This window comes from Gossypium hirsutum, chromosome A02, assembly GCF_007990345.1.
Source record: "Gossypium hirsutum isolate 1008001.06 chromosome A02, Gossypium_hirsutum_v2.1, whole genome shotgun sequence".
NCBI classification, from domain to species: domain Eukaryota; kingdom Viridiplantae; phylum Streptophyta; class Magnoliopsida; order Malvales; family Malvaceae; genus Gossypium; species Gossypium hirsutum.
In genome coordinates, this window is record NC_053425.1 from 2,680,931 (window position 1) to 2,706,911 (window position 25,981).

Below are 25,981 nucleotides of genomic sequence, written 5' to 3' on the forward strand. Positions count from 1 at the left end.
TTGAGTGAAATCATATATATAATCTTGTTTGGTGTTGAATATAATTGCATGTTGTAATGCTCTGGTAATTTTTTTAAATGTAAGATTAAAAAGAAGTTAAATGGGTGAAATTTCATTAATTATGAATAAAAATAGAAAAAAAAATGTAAAACCACTTATTTTTATTGGTTTGCTCGTTTAGGATTAGGTTATTTTATGGTCACAAGATTAGATAAATTATCAGTTTTCGATTTGACTAGATGATCTAATAAGCATGAGTCTTTATACTTTTCGTATGTTTGGAATTTCATCATTCTATTTTTATTTTCGGAGATTTAATCCCTTTACATTTATGATTTAAAAATGCAACTCCAATCGTTAACTTTATTAAGATTCTTTTGTCAAATTCATATTTATTACCTCATTTTCTAGCTATATGACTGTTAAGTGAGTATTTTTTATTATTTCAAAATGTCACCAACAAATTTAACAAAATAATTTTAATCATGTTAATAATTGGATCTAAATTTTTAAACCCAAAAAGTTGAGGGACTAAATTCCTAAAAATAAAAGTAGAGGGGGTTAAATTCAAATCTGCAACGAGTATAAGTATTCATAAAAAAATAAAATCACATCTACAACTTTTGTTAGCCATGAACTTTGAACCAACCACAAAGATAATTGTTATAATGGGAATTAAACTGAATCATTTTATTATTTCTATTTTGTTATAAACTCTAATAACTGACATTAGATACATGCAAATACCTCAATAAATGAATCAAGAATGGAAGAACAGAAAAATGAGCTTAGAAAGATACTGTGCTTCACTTTGGGGTCTCACAAAGCTTTGATTAACCCCTTAAAAAACCACCCAAGAATTGCTTCAATTTCACCATAGCAAAGATATGAAAAGCTTCAAGTGCTCATTAGTAGGGTAAGTTGCTGTTGATTAAAAGGTTGTCACTGACACTTCTTTCCATAAGGCATGCTAGAGGAAAAGTCACCTGCAAACAAGAGAATTAACAATTAATGCTGGCCATTAAATAAACAGGTTCATATATGGACCAAACATCAGTAATTTAGTACCTTTTCAATGGACCGTGTCATCTAATGGATTAAACAGAGCATGGAACCCAATCTACATTTATAATTGTGGGATTTGACATGTAGCTGATAATTGGCATGTGTTCGACCAAGCACGTTTCAGTGGGCCACTCATGGTTGAACCTTTTCCTCGATGTTTGACTTTCTGGAGGAAAGTTTATAACATGGCCAACATCGTCCTTCCTGGTTCAACACTTACAACTTTATTTTCTCAAGCCTTGCCCATCTATGGTTTGAGTCTTACAGAAGTACCTGCATTAAAGAATGCCAATCCCATTCTCAGAAGTAAGATTATGCTTCCAGTGATATATGTCAATGTCATGGACATTGAAGAGTAACTACCTTATAGAAGCAAAGTAATGAATGGCATGATAAGGGACTTTAATTTCGACTATTTAGGTCAAATGAAAATGATATTGAGAAATGCAGTCATCTAAACACTTCAGAAGGCAAGACACAGAAAGATGATGACAACTGAAAAGAATAACTGGATAAGAAGAAAGAGATGTACTTTCACTATTGGTATAAACTAATTTGAACACAAAACATCCAATAGTTCATGTAATGAAATGAGCAAAGTTTTAAAGGCCCATCAATGCTTTTCTTAGGTTTGGACTTCAGACAAAAAGAAGGAACAACTTTTGGGCCTTGAGGAATGTAAGATACCAGTTAAGAGAGCCAATAACCAATGGCTACGTGTCATGCAATACGATGAGCACCAAGTTCTTTATGGGGACATATATCATATGTGCAGAAAAGGTCCATTGGAGCAATTTAATGTACATGCTACCAATTATCAAACAAAAAAACTTGTGTTGCTGTAGCTACATCCATGTTTTAACTAAAAGCATTATTCTAAATGAACCAAGTAGAAACACTAATCATGTGTTATTAACAGCAAAGCAAATTAATGCTGCTGTTACTTACCATTTTACCAATAATCTCCACATGAGCAGACCCCATACTTGAAATGGTGGAATCTCTTTATATCTCTCAATATGATCTCTCTTTGGCTCATCTTACTAGCACATTTCATCAAGGAATGGCAATCTCCACATACTCTTAAGTTCTTCACTATCCTGATAGTTGTCCCCGGAGAAGTGTTCATTAAGGCAAAGGCAAGCGCCAATTTCTCACTGTGACTTCCTAGTGCATCTTCCTTCTCTTCTTCCTCAATATTATGAAGAACCCACCCAGTTTCAGGCATATATCCTTGTTCTCTTGCACCAGACACAATTTCCTCTAATTTCAAGTATGTTTCTCTTGCACGCTTATGATCATGATCACCAGCTACAAAACTATGCACTTGTCCATTGACTTCAATATAACTCCACCCCGGATCTTTGCCAACGGCTTCATTCTGCATCAACATTCTTACCCTCTCCACATCTTCCCATCTACCAACTGCTGCATAAACATTTGACAAGAAAACATAGCTCCCAGGATGTTTAGGTTCAAGCTGAAGGAGCTTTTCTGACACTAGTTCTGCCATTTTAATATTTTTGTGAGCTCTGCAAGCACAGAAAAGTGCTCCCCATGCCACAAAATCGGGACTTATAGGCATCTTTTGTATGAACTTCATTGCTTCATCCAGTCGGCCTGCCCTGCCTAACAAATCAACGACCAACGTATAATGCTTCATGGTTGGCTCAATGGAGTAATCAAACCTCATGCTGTCAAAGAAGTTAAGCCCAAGATCTACTTGTCCAGAATGTGAGCATGCAGTCAGGAGGGCAAGAAAGACCACCGCATCGGGTTTTATTCCTGCAAATACGACAAATTTGAGTTTATTCAGAAAGATTAGAATCAAGAGTTGAGCTCAATGAAAACTACTAAGTCCACACCTGAAAACATCATCTTTTTGAAGCATCGGATAGCTTGTCCATAAAATCCATGGATTGCCCAACCCCATATCATGACACTCCAGGTACGAATGTCCTTCTCTTTTGTTTCTTCAAAAACCTTACTAGCAGACAGGATATTCCCACACTTTGCATACATATCAACCAAAGCAGCAGCAGTTGCTTTATTCAACCGAAGCCCATTTTCCACAAAATAGTTATGGATACGGACTCCAGCTTCAAGTGCACCAATTTTAGCACAAGCGGAAAGAGCTGAAACAAGAGTAAGATCATTCGGCCTTAAACCGACCTCCAACATCTTAAAGAACATGGATAACGCCTTCTGATGATCTCCATTCTGTGAAAGCCCATTAACAATTGTAGTCCAAGAAACCACATCCTTCTCCTTCATTTCATCAAAAAGCTGCATTGCTTTGTTCAAATCCCCATTTTTCATTAGCCCATTTATAAAACTATTCCAAGACCCAATATTCCTTTCAGGCATAGCCTCGAAAAGCTCCATAGCTTTCTCCAAATCCCCCACTTTACAACACCCATTAATCAACACATTCCACAACAATATACTCTCACTCTTGTTTCTCTCAGGACTTTCGTCAAACACTTGCAACGCAAAACCCATTTCCTCGAGCTTCACATACACTTCCACTAACGAAACCCGAACGAACGAATCGAACTCAACCCCAGATTTTATTATTCTCCCATGAAGGATAAGACCAAGGAAACGAAGACCCAATCCCGCAACAGACTTGAGCACGAAAGGGAATGTAAGTTTATCAGGGCGAACTCTCTGTCTCAACATGAGAAGAAAATGTGAAACTGAGGATTGGAAATGGGAATTCTCCGTCAAGCCACGAATCAAAGCATTGAAAAGGAATAAACTTTTGTGGTGAGAATGGTTGAAAATGGAGAGCGCGTAAGGTATGGATTTGAGGGAAGAAGAAACGGAGATTAAGAGGGTGGTGAGATTGGCACTGGAAGAGAGGTGGCGGCGCAGGATTTGAGCGTGGATTTGCCGGAGTTGGAGGGTGGTTTCCGTGGATTTGATGAGAGAGGAGAAATGGGTTTTAAGGGGATCTTGAGATGATGATGATTGTGATGAATCAGAGCCATTAGAGATGGAAGAAGGCTTTGGGCGTTTGAATTTGGAGGAAGAAGAAGTGGCTTTAGCGGGAGAAGAGTTTCGTTCAAAGAGTAAGCGAAGACTTTTCATTTGAACTGTTATTGTCAAAGTAGGCTTTGTGCAGGGGAATTTGCTCATAAAAATCAGGGTGTATGTTATTTACTATAGGTCTATAATAACCATTTTATTTTTTTTCCTTTTTATTATTTAGGTAAATAGTATCTCTTCATTTTCACCACTAAAAATATATATTTTTTAAATAAAGCACTTTCCTTAAATAGTTTTTCATTTTAGTCACTCAATTTTAATAATGTTTCATTTTGGTGACATGTTAATTTGGCTAACGAACATGTTATTGGATTCTCATTTTAGCCATCTAATTTTAATAAGTTTTCATTTTAGTCCGTCATTTTCTAATTAATTTTATTTTTCTAAAAGAAATTTTTTTGAGATTTTTATAAGGAATTAAGTTATTCATAAAACTCAAGCAATCCCCCTCATAAAAACCCAATAAACTCATTGCAAAAATCCAAGTTTTTTTTTTCACTTTTATTGGAAAAGAAACTAAAATTAGTTCTAAATATGAAAATAAAAGAAATTAAAATTTTAGGTTTTTCTTTTCATTGAAAAATCTAAAATTAATTTTAAAAATGAAAAAATAAATGAAATAAAAAAGATAAAATAATTATTTAAGTAAAAACTTAGGTTTTCATATAAAACTCCAAGTTTTTCCTATAAAAATCTAGGTTATTGCTTGCAAAAAATTGAGTTTTTTCTTTTTTTCTTAAAAATAAAATTAATTTTATCTTATCAAAATTAGGTGATTACTATAAAAATCTAGGTTATTGCTTGCAAAAAATTGAGTTTTTTCTTTTTTTCTTAAAAATAAAATTAATTTTATCTTATCAAAATTAGGTGATTAAAATGAGTGTAATGTAATATTTACATTAGCTAAATTAACAACAGTGACTAAAATGAAAACATACTAAAATTGAGTGATTAACTATATAATTTAAACTTTTATTTAAGTTTTTTTTATAAAGATAATATGCCCTTAAACTATCACACTTTATTTAAAAAAGCCCTAATGTTATTTTTGTACTTAAATAAGGCCCTAACCTTTAGTTTTTATACATGGAAGCTCTTAATTTTTATATTGAGGTAAAAATATTTTAAAATTTGAGGTTTTTATCTTAATTTATTATTGATGCAATAAATTTTGACTAATATATGATAAAAAGATTAATTTCAATTTCCATTGAAATATTGAATTGTTACAACTTTTTGGCTTTGAAGACCTGCAATTGCATAATGGGCCAACTTTAATTTAGTTATGCTAACTAAATAGGGGTGAGCAAAATCTGATTTGATTTGAAAAATTTGATAAAAAAATTAAGTTTTAAATTAAACAGTTTGAGTTATTCAATTTAATCAAGTTATTCGAATCAACTCGAATAAAAAATCAAAATTTTTAGTTTAACTCGAATATGAATTACACATTTTGAGTTATTCGAAAATCCGAATAAAAAAAGGTAAATCTAGGTCGTTTTGATAAATGTTTACATTTTTTAAAGTTAAAAATCAAAACTATTAACTTAAAAGGTAAAACTAATTCGTTTTGATAAATGTTTACCTATTAAATTAAAAGGCAAAACCATCATATTGTACTTCGTCTACTAGTTAAATAATGGGCTCATGTAAATGCAATGTTGAGTATAAATAATAAGATTCGTTAATTTGGCTTTACTTGACTCGAAAATTTTTAATTCGATTCGATTCGATTTGAAAAAAAATTCAAATTGATTTTAGTTGCTAAAATAGTATTTGTTAACTTGATTAACTCAAAATTTTTTAATTCGATTCAATCGAATACTGACCCTCTATATGTAATTGTGATGGTGAGTATAGATACAATCTTGTTAACTTTGGAAGTTGTAGTGTTGTTTAATTTATACATAAAAAAAGGTTATTGCCTCGTTTTGCACTTTATTAGGCAAATAGAATTAATAAATCAACATAAAATTTAAAAGAATATAAAAAATTTTCTAAAGAATTTTAATTAAATGTATTATGTATATAAATATTTTTAATTTTTTAAATAATTTATTTTTTATTTAATAAATTATTCTCATACTTTTACATCAACATTTTCATGACTAAAATTAATAATTTAGGAGTTTATTTAACTAAAAAAAGAGTTTATTTATACAAAATCTAATAATTTAAAGGATATTTTTAATATATTATCGTTTTTATAAAATTTATAATGGGAGTTAAAAGAAATTTGATTAAAGAGTGTTTATAAATAGTTGAAGTAAATTTTTTTGGCCTAAAAAAATAATTTTTTTTGTTTAGCTCTCATTTGATTTTTTTTTTCGAGAAATTATGTCTTATTATTTAAAAAGTTTTTACTTAATTTCTTATATAAGTCAGAGAATTAATTTACTTCAAAATAAAATAAATTTTTTTGTTTTATAAAAAAGTTACTGAATTGCTTTTGTTGATGACTCTTTTTTTTCAATCCTTTCTTGTGAAGACTATTTTTTATAGGATGATTTTTTGATGTGATATATTAGGAGTAACTAAATAACATGCATAATGATACATTTATCTCCCTTAAACTCGACACATATACTTAGATATATTTTTACTGAAATCTCACAATATGTGAGGCAGTGCCGCGAAGTGCCGAGTTGCTACAGAGAGCTAGCAAGTTCGAAGGTTAGAAAATTGGTGAGTGGCAAGTCATCTTCCCTTGTTCGGGTTAGACTCCTGATGAGGACAAATTAGATTTTAAGTCGGGTTGTGATATATTTTATGTCAACTTTTAAAGAAGTTATCAAATTTTTATTAAAAAAATTACCTACTTAAAAATCATCAAATATTTTCTAATTTATTAATTTTAAAACACATGATAAATGTGTAAAATTCTATTAGCTTTATTTATTCATTTTAGCTTATTCAAAAAGAAAGTTTCTCTTATTATCTATTTTTTAGAAGCATTTAAGCAATTTCTCAATTGGAAAAGTGAAAATGACATGAATCGGGAGATTCCTCCGTTAGCCGCCACCTGTCATTCTCCGTTATACCGTAGACTCCCCCAAATAAAAACTCCCGAAACTGTTTCCCCCCCCCAACACCCCCAGCCCTGCATTTTCCCGAGAAAATTACCCCTTAAGCTAGCAAATTTTCCCGAGAAAATGATTCGATCTGCGTGAAAAAGAACACTCAAACCGGGCGAGACCCAGTACCATGAGGTCGATCTATGATTTCTTTTTAAACTTGCAGAATCGGAAGCTTTCCTCTTCAATTATTTCATGGAAAATCGAGAACAAGCCCGAGACAAAACCCTAATTACCGACCTGAAGAAAATCAATGCTGCACATGAAAATGTGCAACTAATTGAATGGGAAGATTTCGACAACGAGCTAGCTAGATTGTGGAGTTTAACTTCTGCCCTTAAGGAAGCTGATGAGAAGAAACAAAGTCTTCGAGAGAAACTCCAGTCACTAATTCAGGTAATGCTTTTTTTTTCTGATTTAAGTTTGGTTATCTTTGTGTTTGAAAATTATGTTATTTTAGCAAACCAATTTTGGGTTTTTGAACATAGGCTGAATTTGGGTAGAGAAAAAAAAAAGGGGGTTTGAAGTGAAAGGGAAACTGGGAATATATTTGTTAATTGGGGGGTAGTGACTTGAGTGAAAAGGTAAAAGGGATATTGCTGAAATTTTAGAAACTTGGAGTAGTAATCCAGTTTATATGCTACTGTTTCTCCTGATTTAGAAAATAAGGGAAAGGAAAAAGAAGAATAAACTTTCTAAAATAGTTGGATCAAGTGATCAACAATTGAAACAAAGTTTTTCTGGATCCTTAATGTAGTAATATTGTTTAGTAATTTTATATGTAGTTGTAGAGAGCAAGGACCCATAATATACTATAATTTTACCTTTCATGCTCAATGTTGCTATTCTGAAATATAGTAGGATCATTGTTTACCTAATTTGCTGTTTTACCTCTCGTTCCGGAAACCGATATGCGTGATATGGATCACTGTTTCACATTGAACTGGATCATGGTGGTAGAAGTCCCAATTCCCTGAACTTGCCAAGCTATGAATCAAGTTGAAGTTATAGTTTTTTCAGTTTATATAATGTTTCCACACTGAAGTTTTCAGCTGTGTTTGATTGATAAGTGGCAGGCTATTTAGTTGCACAGTGCAAAGAAAATAGACTTCTGGTGTCTGCACCTAAATTACTTACTAGGTTGGGCGGTATAGGTTGTGAAATTGATAAAGCCAATCATTTCAGTTTGAAATATAATGATTTCTGTTGGGTTGCTCAAATGCTTCAGCAAGAACACGAGACAGAAAAATTGTCAATTAAGCTTTACTGGGATAAAGGGCGACGATAATTGTGTTGGTGAATGGAACTTTTCCCTTACAAAATCTTAAATATTTAATCTGCGTATTCTTTTTAGTCCCAAAAATAACAATGTCAATTCACATCGGTTCCCTTATGCTTCATTTAGTTTCATTTGCTCTTCTACTGTAAGAATAAGTACATTTTTTTTTCCATCTTATGTCCTTATTTTTGGAAATTGAGATTTTCGAGCTCTTTTCTACGGTCTCAAAAAGTTGACATGGCAGTCAGTGTTTATTTGGCTGGATGCCCGGGCTTTAATGGGCTAAAGCCAAAGCTTATTTCAAGATTTGTTGCTGTTTGTACCAGATGGATTTATTGTTTCAATTCATTTTTTTTTCCTTTTCAGATGTTTTTTTCCACTTTTCTGTTTTATAGGGCCTTAAACTGTTTCATATTGTCCATTTAAAGGCGTTTAAGAATTGCATTTGCATTCTTCTATGTTTATTTTACTTTTACTAGATATTGCACGTTGAATTGTTAAAGCCATATGACACTTCAAGGGGACCTGGTGAGTTGTAATTTAGTTTTGTCTTCTGTGACCTAATTAATTGGCTCACTGATTAATGGGCGGGAACATGCTGTGCAGGTAAAAAATGAGTCTTTGAATAAACTGAACGAGCTTGAGGAAATGCGTGAGAGACTAGAGGCAAGGAAAGTAGTTATGGCAAACATGTCAACTCGTTGCAGAATTGCAACAGAGGATGCTAAAAAACAGGAGGAAATGCTTAGTACTGAAGTAAGATCATTGTTGGTTGCTGGTACCTCTCTCTCTGTAGCAAGGAAGCGATTACAGGTGAAGCATTTTTATTCTAGCTTAAATTAGCTTTGGAATTTCATTTTTATATTATCATGAATGCTGAATTTATGATATATTTGGAGGTTTCTTCTTATTCAGCTTTAGATGTTATATATTCTCCTCTCTGATCAATAAGACCTCTCTCTTTGCACCTCCACCCCCTGTGAAGGTGGATGAGGGGCTTAGATGAGATGATTCTCATTCTATGAATTCCTTTGCATAGTCAAGGGTTATCCCCTTCTTGCTCTCCTACTTCTTTGTCTCTTTTTTTAGATGGTTGGTGGTCTTGCATGCATGGCATGATTGATTTTATGTTGTTTTTATCACAGGAAGCAAATAGATTACTCACTGAAGAAAGGGATTGTGTTAAACTTAAAAATGTGCAAAGGAAGCTTCGAGCAAGGCAACAATATATGATATCACAAGTTTCATTACTGTATCCTGTAAAGATCTTGGTTGGACCTGCACAGGAGCAAGAACTTGAGTCCTATTCTAGCAGTAGTAGATTAGGTAATGTGCTAGTAGTTTTGGATTGCTAATGCTTTGTAATAAAGCCAACATATGGTCAGTGTCGTCAAGGCGTGCGCCTAGGCATGCCTTCGCCTTAGTTTTATACAACAAAATGCCTTAGACCCTTCCAGGTGAGGTCCATTTGATCAAGTGCATGCCTGGTGCACCTAGGCACAGTTTTTTTGTAAGGCAATAGGCATTAGAAAAAGCCTGCCTTGTTGAATTTCTCAATAATTTATTTTATTTTTCACTGTTTTCATTTGATATACCTTTACTAATAAGAAAGGGATAATATCAAACTCTATAATTCTCAATATTTGAGCATTCACCTATAAAAAAATTGCAAGTTTTGTGGATAAACCAGACCACACTTTAGACTTTACTATATATCTTTAACTTTTAATGTTATAGACACACAGACTTGCAAAAACTCTCACATATACGTATTGTTCTTTACTGCACTCAGGCTAGCGCTTCCTTTTGTGCCTTGTGCTTGAGGCAATATAAAGGTTAGCACCTAGAATGCGCCTTGCACCCTAGACAACACTGCATATGGTTTTAATTAGCAGCCAGTCTCCTCGTTTTGAAATCAATATTTCTTACCTGTTTAGTTTGTGGTTTATTTTTATATTCTTAATTAACATTTATCCTCTCACTTATATCATCGAGAACCCATTGTGATGCTTGTTATATTTCCTCCTACGTTTCCTTTTTGTTCTTGTGATTTTGGATGTTCAAAATGGTTTGAGGAAAACTTTACCAACAATAGCAGCTTCTTTCTCTTGAACAATTCCTTCTTGCAACACGGGGAATATCTATAAATGGCATGCCTGGATATGCATATCCTTTGATATCAAATATGGTTGGTCCAATATGATGTTTTACTAGGGGAGAATAAAATGAGTTTTTTTTTTTGTCAACTGGACAAGTCTTTTATGATTCCTAAACAGCTTAAGGAGTAGCATTACCTATCACTTGACTCTTCTTTTGGTTATAATGGTTGTATTCAGTTATTCCTCTTTTAGCAATCTACTATTCAATTCTCCTCATGTCAAAACAATTTTTTTTTTGCTCTTGAATATTATGAACTTTTTACATATCTCTTACTTTCATGATTATATTTTTTTGAATTTTTTTTTCACTCCCACAAAGAGGTGGTGTCTGGTGATGTACTGATACGAAGTTCCTTTGTTCTTGTTTTCACTAGGGAATCCTTCTGCATCAAAGCCCGTCAATCAAGGATTGTTGACGATTTTAGGTCTGAATCTCACCTTGCTTCCTTTTACAAAGATGAGTTTTTTCACTGACAAAAAGGAGGTTCAGAGATCTGCAACTGCCTTGGGATATGTTGCACATGTGCGTTCTATTTCTTCTGTGAAGTTACCATTTATTACTGAATTTGTTTTTTCTGATAATATCAAGCTGTGGATATCAAGTTTTTTGACCTACCACCTACAATCCCTTGTTGCTTGAAGATGCTGTAGTAATTTTTAATTGCTAGGATGGTAATATGGTATAGTGGGCTGCATCTTGATTGTTTGTTTCTCATGCTGAGGCTATAAATTTTATCATACCTATTATTGTTTCTTGTTTCCTGCTATTTCATCATTTGCAGGCTGTTTCACTAATTGCATCCTATTTACAAGTTCCCTTGCGTTATCCTCTGCGCTTGGGTGGTTCTCGCTCATATATTAATGACCATGCGTCTTCAATAGACCCTGCATCTTCTGATTTGTCATTGGATACAACACTTTCAGCAAATGTAAAGCCGGCAGAATTTCCGCTGTTTTTAGAAGGTCAAGACACGACAAGAGCAGCATATGCTGTGTTCTTGTTAAACAAGGTAAGCTTTTGCATATTAGTAATTCTTTTTCCAAGATGAATTATTCTCCTTTGGCATTTTTATGTATATTATTGGATTCAAATGATCTGCAAAGTTAGCTTGTCAATGCTCTTCAATCCACAGGTTGGAAAAACAGTGCATGTTTGTTCGTCAGCATTTACAGCTCATTTTATGTCATTGATAGTGGATAATCTTGGTTCCATCATTATTAATATCATGGTTGAATTGTTTGGAAGATATTGGATTTATAATATCTAGGTTCCAGTGATAGACACTTAAGACTATCTATAAACATCACCGGCAGATTAGATGAAGGATTATCAACAAATTTGAAAAATGTGATGAAGTCCCACCATGCATCTAAAAGGAGTTCCAGCACTCGAATCCCATTCCCCATTGCTAAAAACTATGTCACTATGACTTGGTCATATCTCCATATACATGTTCGAAGTCGGACATGGTTAGTTAAAGAAAAATGAAGAGTCGATGCATGATAGACTAAGGACTAGTTCAAAAGTGCTTTTAGAAAAAAGTGCTGTTGAAAAGTTGTGCGGAAAAGTGTGTTTGTTAATTTTTAGTGTTGTTCATTTCTGCCAAAAATCACGGTTGAAAGTTAAAATGTCTAAAATTAGAATGTCTTTTTTAGACATGATAGTAGAAAGTAAAAAATTAGTTAAGTTATATGATATTTAAATAATTTAATATAATGATACATGAAATATAAATTTTAAATTCCATTTAAGTAATTAATATAAATTATTTGTAAAATTGATGATATATAAAATATTTTGAAAAAAATTAAATATAAATAATAAATAAGATTTAAACAATTTAATATAATAATATATAAAATATAAATTAATGTAATTTTTATAAACTTTTTAAATAGTTAATGAAAATAAGAGTATTCTGATTATTTTTATTTCGAAATGCAAAAGCCAAAAGCAGTTTTTGACTACAAAAGCTATTTGTTCTTCGTCACTTCTGCAGTGTAAAAACACTTTTAACCCAAAAAGGCTTTTTCACCACAGTAGAGAATGTACCCTAAAATTGTAAACAGAAAAAGGAAGGACCAAACATTTATTCTACCCTGTTCTTGTCTCCTCTTTGAAATTACTTTCCAAAAAGCTTTATCATTTTTTTATCTGTTTACGTTGCCTTAAATGCAAATTCCTTATGGAAGTGCTTTCTTTTGATCCATTTACATCATTGTAATAAGTTTGCATTGCCTTCTAACTTTCTATGTTGATTATCTTTCATTAAGTTTTCTGTTGGATGTTATAGTCAAATTCCTTTACATCATGTATGTTAATTTGCTTAGCCCTGATAAATATTAGATATAGGGTTATCAGCTAATTAGGAAAGACTGTGATGATAGTCACACCTTACATCCAAAAGCAAAGCTTTTTACATGTGTATGTAAGGTTGCTAAGCAAATCTGATGAGCCTTCATGATGTTTTAAGGTTAAGTTAATGTTCCTTTTCGCAAAGAACATTATCGAGATCACAGTATTTTGATCGCTTTTTGCTTTTTATGTTAGTTGTTCCGAAACGATTGCATAATCTTTACTGTGATTGCAGGATATAGAGCAACTTTTGAATTTCATCGGTGTAAAGAGTTTAGGACCACGACATGTTCTTGCAAATTTGAAGGAGCTTCTAAGGTCTGTCCAGTCTTCAGAATATATAGATACCTGAATTAATTTTGATTTTGTAGGATCAATTATAATTAGCTACTTATTACAGTATGAATAGACAACTTGACCTTCTTCACACACGACACGTGCGGATTTTTTACCAATCCCATTTCATTAAAGAAAAAAAAAGAGCTTTACAAAAGGATCACATTTTTTTGTTGTTTACAGAATCATAATGTTAATTAGAGTGGAATATTTCAGATTTCTGATGATGAGCATATTCTTGAGTATTGCAGTAAAAAAATGGGTGTGGAACTTATTTGAACTTTGAATGTATGTTTTGTTGGTGAGAATTTAAAGTTGATAAAGATTTGGTAAATAGAATAAAATATTATTTTTTATTAGAAAAATTATTAGGTACACTGCCAATCAAGCTATAATTATCATGACACAATATTAAGAATAATTAAAACATGTCATATTACAAATAGTAAAATTATAATTGACTCAAATATACAAACATGTCAAAATTTACGTACAATGAATTATTAACATGTAAAAGTATAATACGGTACGCAAAAATAAGATAATTGCTTGTTTTTTTAATTGAATTGTTATAACACATTATACAAAATATATTGTGAATTAAAGCATAATACGAATATGTAAAATATGACATGATACAAAATAACTTGAGAGAGGAAAAGTGATACAAAATAACTTGAGAGAGGAAAAGTGGAATAAAGAATTGCATTGTTTGTGAGGTTTTAAAATATTTCAGTTTTAGATTCAATTTTCTAGTATGTTTGGTTTAATTTTACATTAGATTTCCTTTTCAGTATGCACTAGTGAATGCTTGACAGTCAATTTAATTTAATTCAAAGAGATATTGCATATACATAATAATGGATTATGATTTTACATTAAATTTCATAGAAGAAAAAAGAAATAGATGTTTGAAAATGATAAAACCATGAGATAAAAGAGCTTTTATTCAAAATGCAAAAATCAACAAAATATTCATTATCGCTCAATTTAGGTGTGGAAATCAAATCACAATCTGAGTAGCTAAACACATTGCTTAAAAATGTGATAAGTAAGAAAACTGCCCACATGTGAGTAGTGACAGGTGGTGATATATTTCCCAACGAGAGAAAACCAAGCTCTTCGCCAGTATGGATTTATGTAGAGGACAACAAAAATTGTCAACAACACAACTATATAAGAAACCAAAAAGCTCACACAAAAATCATAAGTATCTATCAAACCATCTTCTCTTTTATCTTCTAATACAGTTGATACCGTTGATGGTGAATCGGTTTTGGAACAACTTTTATGCAATATAGCTCCACAAAGAAAATGATTTCCCTTATAACTGTTTTCAATAAAGGTCCCAAATTGAGCTTTTGGTTCAGGAATACTACCTGACAAGTTGTTGTATGCCAAGCTGAAAACCTCCAAAGAGTTCAACTCTACCAATTGATTGGGGATTTCACCACTCAAGTAGTTGTAAGAAAGGTCCAAACTCTCAATGTGCTGAAGTTTTGAGAATGATGAGGGTATAACTCCAGTCAACTTCTTGTGTGACAAGTTTAAAGAATGGATTTCACTCAAGTTCCCTAATTCTGGTGGGATATGACCAGTTAAGTTGTTGCAAGATAAATCAATCCCAGTCATATATGAAAGGATGTCGCCCTTGTACGAATAAAACCCACTCTTTGTTGTGAACTCTATTACTTCTTCTAAGTAGCTTTCTGGATAGTAAGAATCCATTTCCATTTTTCTCAACGCAATGGATGTTGATTCATCCGCTTCTATATATGGCAGATAGAACCTAATTTCTAGAATCTTCTTCGTTTTCATTGGAAGAGATAAATTTCCTAAACAAGAAGGTATAGGACCAGAAAACATATTTTGAGAAAGATCTATGATGCTTAAAGAATGCAACTTGCATAACTGAACTGGAACTTTGCCGCGAAAATGATTATCTTTCAAGAGAAGAACACTCAAAGAAGAAAGTGTGTCAATCCATTTTGGAATACTACCTATCAAATTGTTTCCTCTAAGATCTAAAGTCACTAGTGAAGAGCTATTATAAAAAGCAAGTGATAGTGGACCTCTCAATCTATTCCTGTGGAGGTGGACATGCTCTATGATTGGTGGATTAAAACATGACGGTATAGAGCCAGATAAATTATTTTGAGAAAGATCAAAAAATTCCAACCTATTCAACTTGCAAAATTCCAATGGAATAGAACCCTCGAAACCATTGTTGGACAAAGCTAATCTCTCAAAAAACGATACATTCCCTATCCATCTTGGAAGCTTTCCATGCAACTTGTTGTTACTAAGATCAATTTCGCCTAGTGAATTTGGAAACTCAAAAGTAGACACATCAACATTTGTTATCTCTCCTGAAAAATTATTTCCATCCAAATATAAATTCTGCACCCCATTTGCGTTGAGAATCATAGGAACTACATTTCCATTGAGGTTGTTATTTGATAGTCTTAAAATGGTCAGTGAGCCTTTCGTGATCAACTCTTTTGGTACTTTTCCATACAATTGATTGTTTGATAGATCTAAAATTGATAAGTCCTTCATGCCACTTAAACAAAGTGGGATATTACCTTCAAAAGCATTCTTGGATAAGAATAACCACCTCAAATGTGGAAAAGTTGAACATATATTGGTCGGAATTTGACCTTGTAATTTGTTTTGGGATATGTCAATTAAAGACACATTAGAATTAGGAGCCGACGGTAATGAGAGAGGACCTGTAAAAGAATTACCCCTCAAGATGAGAACTCCTAACTTTGTGTTGTTTTCTAACAACCAAGTTGGGAATGTGTCGCTGAAATTGTTTTGAGAAAGATCCACATATCTTAAGTCATATTGGTAGTAAAGGAAGGAAGGAAGTTTAAGACTGAGTTGTTAAGATGTTATGCACTTCGACAAACTGATGGCTTCCAATTGAAACTTTGGGATTGAGGTATAAAAGGAAGGTTCCATTACCATCTTGTTTGCATCAATTGAAAGGGCTTTGAGGTTTGAAAGGTTTGCAAATGGTGCGAATGATAGCGGAATTTGAAAATGATTTCCTGAAATATCTAACTGACGAAGAGATGTCAAGTTACTGAAACAAGGAGGAAGCATCCCCCCAAGTGCATTGTCACTCACATCCAACACTTCAAGGTTCCTTAGATCACACCATCCTGAAAAATTTATAAATTCATGAAAGAAATTCTAAATAAATTTTATTTTATAAAACAGAAAAGAAAATATTATATTATAGAAAGCTGAAAAAGAAATTACTTTGAGCCATAAATTTATTTACCTTCATTAGGTAAGGGACCAATAAGTCCACAATCATATAAAGACAATGTTTTAAGAGAAGCGAATGCTCTAATGCTTTGCAAAATGTTGGTGCTGAGATTAGATCTATCAAGATATATTTTCTCCACAAAGAAAAGGATTTCCCTCGTAACTGTTCTCAATAAAGGTCCCAAATTGAGCTTTTGGTTCAGGAATACTACCTGACAAGTTGTTGTATGCCACGCTGAAAACCTCCAAATAGTTCAACTCTACCAATTGATTGCGGATTTCACCACTCAAGTTGTTGTAGGAAAGGTCCAGACTCTCAATGTACTGAAGTTTTGAGAATGATGAGCGTATAACTCTAGTCAACTTATTGTATGACAAGTTTAAAGAATGGATTTCACTCAAGTTCCCTAATTCTGGTGGGATATGACTAGTTAAGTTATTGCAAGATAAATCAATCCCAGTCATATATGAAAGGATGCTGCCCTTGTACGGATAGAACCCACTCTTAGTTGTGAATTCTATTACTTCTTCTAAGTAGCTTCCAGGATAGTAATAACCCATTGCCAGTTCTATCGGAATGCGTGTTGATTCATCCTCTTCTATAGGTGGCCCATAGAACACAATTTCTAGAGTCTTTTTCATTTGCATTGGAAGAGATAAATTTCCCAAACAAGAAGGTATAGGACCAGAAAACATATTTTGAGAAAGATCCATGATGCTTAAAGAATGCAACTTGCATAACTGAACTGGAACTTTACCTTGAAAATGATTATCTTTCAAGAGAAGAGCACTCAAAGAAGAAAGTGTGTTAATCCATTTTGGAATACTACCTGTCAAATTGTTTCCACTAAGATCTAACGTCACTAATGAAGAGCTATTATAAAAAGCAAGTGATAGTGGACTTATCAGTCTATTCCCGTGGAGGTGGACATGCTCTATGTATGGTGGATTAAAACATGACGGTATAGAGCCAGATAAATTATTTTGAGAAAGATCCAAAAAGTCCAACCTATTTAGGTTGCAAAATTCCATTGGAATAGAACCCTCGAAACCATTGTTGGACAAAGCTAATCCCTCCAAAAACGATGCATTCCCTATCCATCTTGGGAGCTTTCCATGCAACTTGTTGTTACTGAGATCAATTTCGCTTAGTGAATTTGGAAACTTAAAAGTAGACACATCAACATTTATCATCTCTCCTGAAAAATTATTTCCATCCAAATATAAATTCTGCACCCCATTTGCGTTGAGAATCACAGGAACTACATTTCCACTGAGGTTGTTATTTGATAGTCTCAAAATGGTCAGTGAGCCTTTCGTGATCAACTCTTTTGGTACTTTTCCATACAATTGATTGTTTGATAGATCTAAAAATGATAAGTCCTTCATGCCACTTAAACAAAGTGGGATATTTCCTTCAAAAGCATTCTTGGATAAGAATAACAGCCTCAAATATGGAAAAGTTGAACATATATTTGATGGAACTTGACCTTGTAATTTGTTTTGGGATATGTCAATTAAAGGCACATTAGAATTAGGAGCTGACGGTAATGAGAGAGGACCTGTAAAAGAATTACCCTTCAAGATGAGAGCTCCTAACTTTGTGTTGTTTTCTAACAACCAAGTTGGGAATGTTCCACTGACATTGTTTTGAGAAAGATCCACATATCTCAAGTCATATTGATAGTAAAGGAAGGTAGGAAGTTTAAGACTGGGTTGTTGAGATGTTATGCACTTCGACAAACTGATGGCTTCCAATTGAAACTTTGGGATTGAGGTATAAAAGGAGGGTTCCATTACCATCTTGTTTTCATCAATTGAAAGGGCTTTGAGGTTTGAAAGATTTGCAAATGGTGCGAATGATAGCGGAATTTGAAAATGGTTTCCTAAAATATCTAACTCATGAAGAGATGTCAAGTTACTGAAACAAGGAGGAAGCATCCCCTCAAGTGCATTGTCACTCACATCCAACACTTCAAGGTTCCTTAGATCACACCATCCTGAAAAATTTATAAATTCATGAAAGAAATTCTAAATAAATTTTGTTTTATAAAACATAATAGGAAATACTATATCACAGAAAGCTAAAAAAGAAATCAATTTGAGTCATAAATTTATTTACCTTGATTAGGTAAGAGACCAATAAGTCCACAACTATCTAAAGACAATGTTTTAAGAGAAGCGAATACTCCAATGCTTTGCAAAATGTTGTTGCTGAGATTAGATCTGTCGAGATATATTTCCTCCACATTGCTAGACACATTTAATTCTAAGCAATGACAAAACAATATTATAGAAAGAAGTTCATAATTGATGAGAAAACCTTAACTAAGTGGAGTACTTCCATGTGTGAAAACATCAGTGAGATAAATAATTTTTTATTTTCAAAAATTATATAAATATATAAATATTTTTTTTTATGAATTAGATTATTCGTGATTTATCCAACATAAATTTTGATAGAGAGAAGATGTTGAAACTTTAATATAACTCTTCATCCATTTTATTAATTATTCTGTTTTTTTCTTTTTAGTATTTTCTTATATTATTTTTTAACATAAGTAATTAACTAATATAGGTAATTTGTACAATTTTCAAACTCCAATCAACAACACTATAAATAATATTTATAAAATAAAAACATGTCTACATTAAAATTGTTATATTACCTTTAAATTTACCAATACTTTATAAAAAAAAAATCAAATATATTGAAATCAGCTTGCCATTTAATTCATAAATGCTTAAAGATATTTTACTCACCAATAAATAAAATTCAAAAGAATTATAAGTAACCTCAGCGGATTAAATGAAAATTTTAAAGCACTAAATCTTGGCCCCAAAACAGTGAAGTTGAAATATACCATCTCTCTTTTACTCCGTTGAAATTTTAAATATTAGTTTTAATTATTAATTCTGTTAAAATTGTTTTATTAAATCTATGTTCATTACGTTATTTTTTAGTTACATTGCTACCAATTTTTTTATTATTTCAAACTATCACACCAACAAATTATTTTAAAAATTTTAATAAATTTTTAAAAAATAGATACCAAATTCCTAAAAAGAAAAAATATAAAAATTTAATTACAAATTTATAAAAATTATGTATACCTACCACATTTTTTTAAACCAAAAAGTTAATAGCATGTACATTTTGAAATTTATAAAAAAATTTAAATGGAAATTTGAGCACCTCAAAATTGAACGCGATCAAGAAAAACAACTTCCAAATTTCTCAATCCCTTATTTTTTGTAAGTGAAAGAAATATGTAAATATTTGTTTTCATCAATAAAATAAATATTTATTAGAGAATGTCGAAATCTTAACATAACTATTCATTCATTTTATTAATTAAAATAATCGTTTTTTCTTCTTCTTTTAGCATTCTAAGATAAAATATATTTTCAAAATAATTTTTTCTTCATTCATATCAGATTCAAATATATCAGCATACTCTTTTAAAAATTCAAATATGTTTGAAATCAATTTAGCATTTAACCTTAAGGTTAGTATTTGGTATTGGATTTGAAGTTTTTTTAACTCTACAAGTGAAGTTAAAAAATGGTCAGTAACTTATTTCTTTTAAATATTTATTTTTTAATATTTTACTATATCATATAAGATATTTGTTATTATCTCAATCCTACTTATGAAGTTTAGAATTTCATTAATAGTGCCAACCCGATTTTTGAAAAAAAAAACTAGATTTTTTTTCAAAATTTGATAAAAGAAAAGAATTTCATTAATAGTACCAAATATTTTCTCTTAAACTTAATTTACTTTGTACTCAATTATAAATGTTAAGAAATATTTTACAATCTAATAAATAAATTTTTTTAATTAAATTCACCATATTAAATCAAAATTTTAAAGCATTCAATCATTGCCCTAAAATTGTCAAAACAGATCCTTTTGAATTTTAAACTTTATGAATTCCGAAAGAGACTTTCAGCGTCTCAATTTCTCTATTTAAATTTCACCTACTTAGTTTTTTTTTTCGGAAATTCTTCAAAGTCTCATTTATTTAAATCAACGGTTCTATTATAAAATAGAAAATTTTAAACTAAAAAAATATTATTTTTATTTAAATCTAATGTGCATATTTTAGTCTTTACAAAAATAAAATTTTAAAATTCAAGTGTAACTATTAATACTATTGAAATTATTTTATTAAATCCATGTTCATTACGTCATCTTTTAGTTACATTGCTACCAAGTTCTTTTATTTCAAAATGTCAATACCAATAAATTATTTTAAAAAAATAACAATGTTAACAATTGAACTTGAATTTTAAAATTTAAAAAATAGAGAGACCAAATTCCCGAAAATAAAAATACAAGAATTAAATTAAAAATTTGTAAAGAGTACGTAGACCTATCACATTTTTTAAAACCAAAAAGTTAATAACATCTGCATTTTGAAATTTATAAAAAGTTTGAAAAAAAAAGTTTAAGCACCTCAAAATGTATGTTTAAATCTCATAAAATTGAAGTTTTTTTTTAAAGTTATTCAAAATCGACATTTATTTATTTTTGGCCAAAAAATGCCATTTATTTAACTCTAATATGTATTTTTATGTTTTATACTATTAAAAATATATGAAATTAAAATATAGTTATATTACATATTTTTCCATAAATATATGTATTTTTATTTATAATATCATTGTTTTTATTGTTATAATTATTTTTTATCTCATAAAAATTCAATAAATTATTACAAAAATATATTTATATACAAACAAAATAAATATAAACATAAATATTTTAAAATTATGAAAATTTTAAAGAATTTTAGTTTCAAACCAAAGTCGAAACACATTATAATGGAGGATTTAGAAAATGTTTCACCAAACCCATATTTTAGTTTCAAGTATGTTATGATATAACTTTATTAATATTTATGACAATAACTAAATTTCTAAATTAAAAAAAAGGAAGTTTAATTAAATGATACCTTGGTGGATCACCAAATCTTTCAATTCATTATACCTCATATCTAGTTCCCTTAAGTTGATCAATGCTTCCAAATCTAGCAAAACAAAAACAACAAATCAACTTCATTATATATATATTCTCTTTAAACATTATTATATTCTTGTTAAAAAATTAATATTTTTACCTTTCATATCTATTGATCCTTTCAATTCATTGGCACTTATCCCCAAATATTTCAAATTTGAAAGCTTGTTAAGGGATGCAAATACACTAGTATTGAACTGATTGTAATCTAAATAAAGCTCTTCCAAGTGGGTCAACTCTAATTTTCTACCACCATCTACAAAAGATTTATATAATTTCATCACGGAAAAGAATTGACATAAAATTTAATTATATGTAAGAATTTAGGTAATTGATTAAATATAAATGCATACCTTTAAAATATTGAAAGCTTTCAATTTGATACCCACTTAAATCGAGTTTATTCAAATTTGTCAAATTGTTCAATCCTATATATATTCACGTTCAATTCAAATAATCACTATGTTAATAATTTTAATTTCTACTTAATATTTTAATGAAATAAAAATGAAAAAAAGTAAATCTAAAAGTTTAATTGAAGTTGAAAATCCTCAAATGTGAAATGTGAATGTTCCAATTTGAAACATTTGATTTTAAAAAGTTCTAGAAAGAATTATAAAGAAAAAAAATTATAGATAGTTTTAGTACCTTTAATATCTAATGAGCCTTGCAAATGGTTGCCGGACAAAGTCAAAGACTTTAGGCTTGAAAGCCGTCCAAGAAAGGAAATTGTGTTGTTTCGAAAGAGATTATTACTCAAATCAAGTTCCTCCAAGTTTGTTAACCTCAGTTGTGTTCCATCTATCATTGGAAGAAAATAATTAGTATAGTTAATATCATTCAATATATAAATAGTTTGGAAAAAATGTTTCATTCAATATATACACCCAAAAAAAATGATGGACAACTACAGGCCATAAATTTGAAAAGGAAGAGCCAATTTACAAGCTTTCCGATGAATTGATAACTACATTTTACAAGTAAAACTTAATTGATTCAATATATAAATACTAGACTTGTAACTTTGTTTGAGATACTTAAATTAATCCATTTTGAAATTCAATCCCAAATATTGATTAGTTATATATTGATGATATGATAAAATGAAATGACATATTTCAACAACTTTTCCTTCAACATGAATTTATTTTCAAGAATGCTATTCTTCAAATAATTCCAACTTATATCAATAATTTCCAATTTAATGAGCCACTGATTTATATATTATATAATTAGTTACTACAAAACATATATAAATAATAATACTCCATTTTTACAATAAAAATTCACTAAAGATGATTAGGAAAAATGAAAGAAAATACATTTGAAGTCTGTCATTGCCTTTTGGAATAATGGTCGGTCAAGAATGTTATGCACAAATACTTATATCTTTATTCTGTTCTCATTTAAATCCAACTACTTTAAATTTGTCAAATTATTCAATTTTGAAATTCAATCCCAAATATTCATCAGTTATATATATTCATAATATGATAAAAGCAAACACATATTGCAACATTAACTTTCCCTTAAACAAAAATTGGTTTTAAAGTAAAAAAGAAACATATAAAACCAGTCTACCTTCAATATGAACTGACATATAAATACTATACTTATACCTTGGTTTGAGATTGTGTAACTTAAATCCAAGTATTTCAAGTTTGTGAAGTTATTCAATCCCAAATATTGATTAGTTATATATATTCATCGTATGATAAAATCAAACTTGAACATACATTGATTTTTAAAGTTAAAAAGAAACAGGTAAAATCAGTCTACCTTGAATATGAACCAGCCTTCCTTTCAACTGATTACCACTCAATCTTAAAGTCTTCAAGGATGAAAGATTTCTCATATGGAACAAAATGCTATTCTTCAAAGAATTCCAACTTAAATCAAGAGTTTCCAAGTTATTGAGTCTGGAAAGCAATTGAAAACCTGATATATATATATATATGAAAATTTTACTAAAGCAAAAGTGGAATTACAACGGATAAAAGAATGGAAAACTAGGTACCAAGCCTAGAAGACCATCTTCAAACTCCACTATACAAATAAAAACTAACGCCGGACCAAACTTAACTTACCTCTTGGATGACTTGATCCTTCAAATTGGTTGTATGATAGGTCTAAATACAGGAGAGATGAAAGCTTACTCAAAGATAACAAAATGCTATCATTCAAGTAATTTTCACTTAAGTCAAGGATCTCCAAATTACTCAATGTGGATGATAGTTTTCCAAATCCTGTAGAAGTGTTCTTTTAAATATATGCAAGCAGTTGGTGACTTTTCTTCAATAAAATAAAAGTAATTGTAAATTAACAACAGTGAGAATAGTGGAATAGAAAAAGATGTAATTAAGGAAAAATTAAAGGCACGACCTTCATTTTCAAGGTTACCACCTATGGCATTTCCCGACAAATAAAGACTCTTCAATTCCTCAAAGGGAAGAAACATAGAGGCATTGAGATACCAGGCATTGAGATACCAATAATCCACGTTGTATTCCCATTTTGTAGAATTAAGGGAGAGTTGTATGACTCTCCTAGTGGTGGTGTTGCACTTAACTCTTTCCCATTTACAACAATCTGAACCCTTCAGATCAACCCAACTTTTCAATGGGTTACCACAATTGAAGAAAGGCTTGAGATGCAAGAGAGCGATTCTCTCATGCTCCAAACAAGCATCTATAGTACACCATCTGCATACTTCTAACACTAACAACATTACTGCCATCCTAATAAACCATAACCATTTCCACTCCATCATCACCATCTCTCTGTTTTCACTTCTCTCTCAGCTATATGTTACTTTTTTTTTTTAGGTTCTATATGTATATAATCTAAAGAAGCCTAAGCTTCTTATTTATATACAAGCAGGACATATTGTATCCCACTAATTCACTATAATATAAAAATAATATATAATTAATTAATTCCTCAAAAATTGGATCAATGTAGGCTTCTTATTTACGTAAAATATTCCTTATTGCAAAAACTCTTGGTGGAAATTCGTTAGGAAAGGATGAAAGGACCACAGAAATTGTAACGCCCCAATTTTCGGGAATTCTGTGAATGTTGGCATAGGTTTAATTATGTTAGTGGGCCTCTAGAAAGCCCAAACTTAAGATAGAACTCGACAATTTTAGTTAATTTTTGTTCCATAAGAAAAAGGGGTGAAATTATGAAATAGAACCTATGTGAAAATGTTTGAAAATGCTATAGGCTAAATTGAAGTGGCCAAATAAATAGGAGTGCAAAATAGGAGGATTTGCATGACAAACCTCCCATTTTACATGAAGTGGCCAGCCATCATGTTGTTGTAGATAAAATGTGCACTTGATATCCATAATTTATGGTACAAATTGATACAAATTGATAATAGGTTAGGTAAATGTTCCATGATAATGGGTTAGGTAAATGTTTCATGATAAGAATTTCATGTCTTTTGTATTAAAGAATTAAATGGATGAAATATGAAGTTTTATTAAAAGAAAAAGGGGTGAAAAGAACAAAGTTTTGTCCATCTTTGTTCATCATAGCTGAAAGTTAGAGAAGAGAAAGGAGAGGAGAAAGCTCTTGAATGTTCGGTCACTTGGGGAAGAAAATTGAAGGTAAGTTCATGGTAGTTTGCTTTTATTTTGAGGTTCATGAGTTCTTCTTGATTCTACCTTAACTCTTGAAGCATATTTTAGTTTTTAGTTGTGTTGTGAGCATTTAGTCATGAATTAAAATGAAGGAAATGGTTGTTGTTTCATGTTCTTTTGATGAAAAATGGAAGAGTGATTTGGTAATAAATCTGCTTGGGACAGCAGCAGTAACGTGACTTTGGAAAATCACCATAAATTGTGGGAGATGAATTAGAAGCTGAATAAATTATGTAATTAAAGATTAATGAGTCTAGTTTCAAATGGAATAAACGAGAACATATTTTGAATTCTGTACAATGAGAAATTTGATTCGTAATGAAGAGTGGTCAGATTAGTCAAACAGTGAAACATGGGAAACTTTAAGAAAAATATGGTATTGATTGGCCATACAAAAAATTCTGAAAATTTTATGGATAGAAGATATATGAGTCTATTTTCGGGGTAAATTAACGGAACTTGATTTGGAGTTTCGTAGCTCCAGTTATAAATAATTTAGTGACTGTTGCTCAGAAAGACAGCTTGCAGTGAAATTATGATTATGTGGTAAACATTGACAAAAATTTGTTAATGAGTTGCTTATTGTTTTCTTATAAGCTTACTATGATCTGTAGGTGTGGTTAGCCGAATATTGTAAGGGGTTAATACGTAGTTCGTATTTGAATAGTTAGATTAATGTGTTAGTAATCCAATTGTAGGCAGTTCGTGT

The 25,981-nt window shown here is 30.9% G+C and overlaps 3 protein-coding genes across 4 annotated transcripts; 1 reads left to right on the forward strand and 2 right to left on the reverse strand.

Moving 5' to 3' along the window:
* Positions 1-597: 597 nt before the first annotated feature.
* Positions 598-4,213, reverse strand: LOC107936089 (pentatricopeptide repeat-containing protein At1g04840). Its single transcript, XM_041088494.1, has 4 exons — positions 2,931-4,213; positions 2,014-2,850; positions 1,069-1,338; positions 598-986 (listed from the first exon to the last, which is right to left on the reverse strand). Exons 1-2 carry the CDS (start codon positions 4,204-4,206, stop codon positions 2,018-2,020), a joined length of 2,109 nt encoding a protein of 702 aa, XP_040944428.1. The 5' UTR covers positions 4,207-4,213; the 3' UTR covers positions 598-986; positions 1,069-1,338; positions 2,014-2,017.
* A 2,849-nt stretch (positions 4,214-7,062) lies between these two features.
* LOC107936097 (UV radiation resistance-associated gene protein) lies at positions 7,063-13,541 on the forward strand. Of its 2 annotated transcripts, XM_041088503.1 has the most exons (7): positions 7,466-7,586; positions 8,949-8,997; positions 9,076-9,282; positions 9,615-9,795; positions 11,003-11,151; positions 11,411-11,638; positions 13,220-13,541. In XM_041088503.1, the coding sequence occupies exons 2-7, from the start codon at positions 8,977-8,979 to the stop codon at positions 13,334-13,336; spliced, it is 903 nt and encodes a 300-aa protein (XP_040944437.1). In that variant the 5' UTR covers positions 7,466-7,586; positions 8,949-8,976; the 3' UTR covers positions 13,337-13,541. The 2 variants fall into 2 exon arrangements, with proteins under 2 accessions (XP_016724253.2, XP_040944437.1); XM_016868764.2 differs by lacking the exon at positions 8,949-8,997 and having other exon boundaries at positions 7,063-7,586.
* A 622-nt stretch (positions 13,542-14,163) lies between these two features.
* On the reverse strand, positions 14,164-24,409 carry LOC107922194 (receptor-like protein 1). The gene is made up of 9 exons (XM_041091756.1): positions 23,845-24,409; positions 23,405-23,514; positions 22,274-22,426; positions 21,726-21,881; positions 21,561-21,635; positions 18,722-18,868; positions 16,731-18,599; positions 16,256-16,490; positions 14,164-16,201 (listed from the first exon to the last, which is right to left on the reverse strand). The coding sequence occupies exons 1-9, from the start codon at positions 24,399-24,401 to the stop codon at positions 14,344-14,346; spliced, it is 5,160 nt and encodes a 1,719-aa protein (XP_040947690.1). The 5' UTR covers positions 24,402-24,409; the 3' UTR covers positions 14,164-14,343.
* Positions 24,410-25,981: the final 1,572 nt, after the last annotated feature.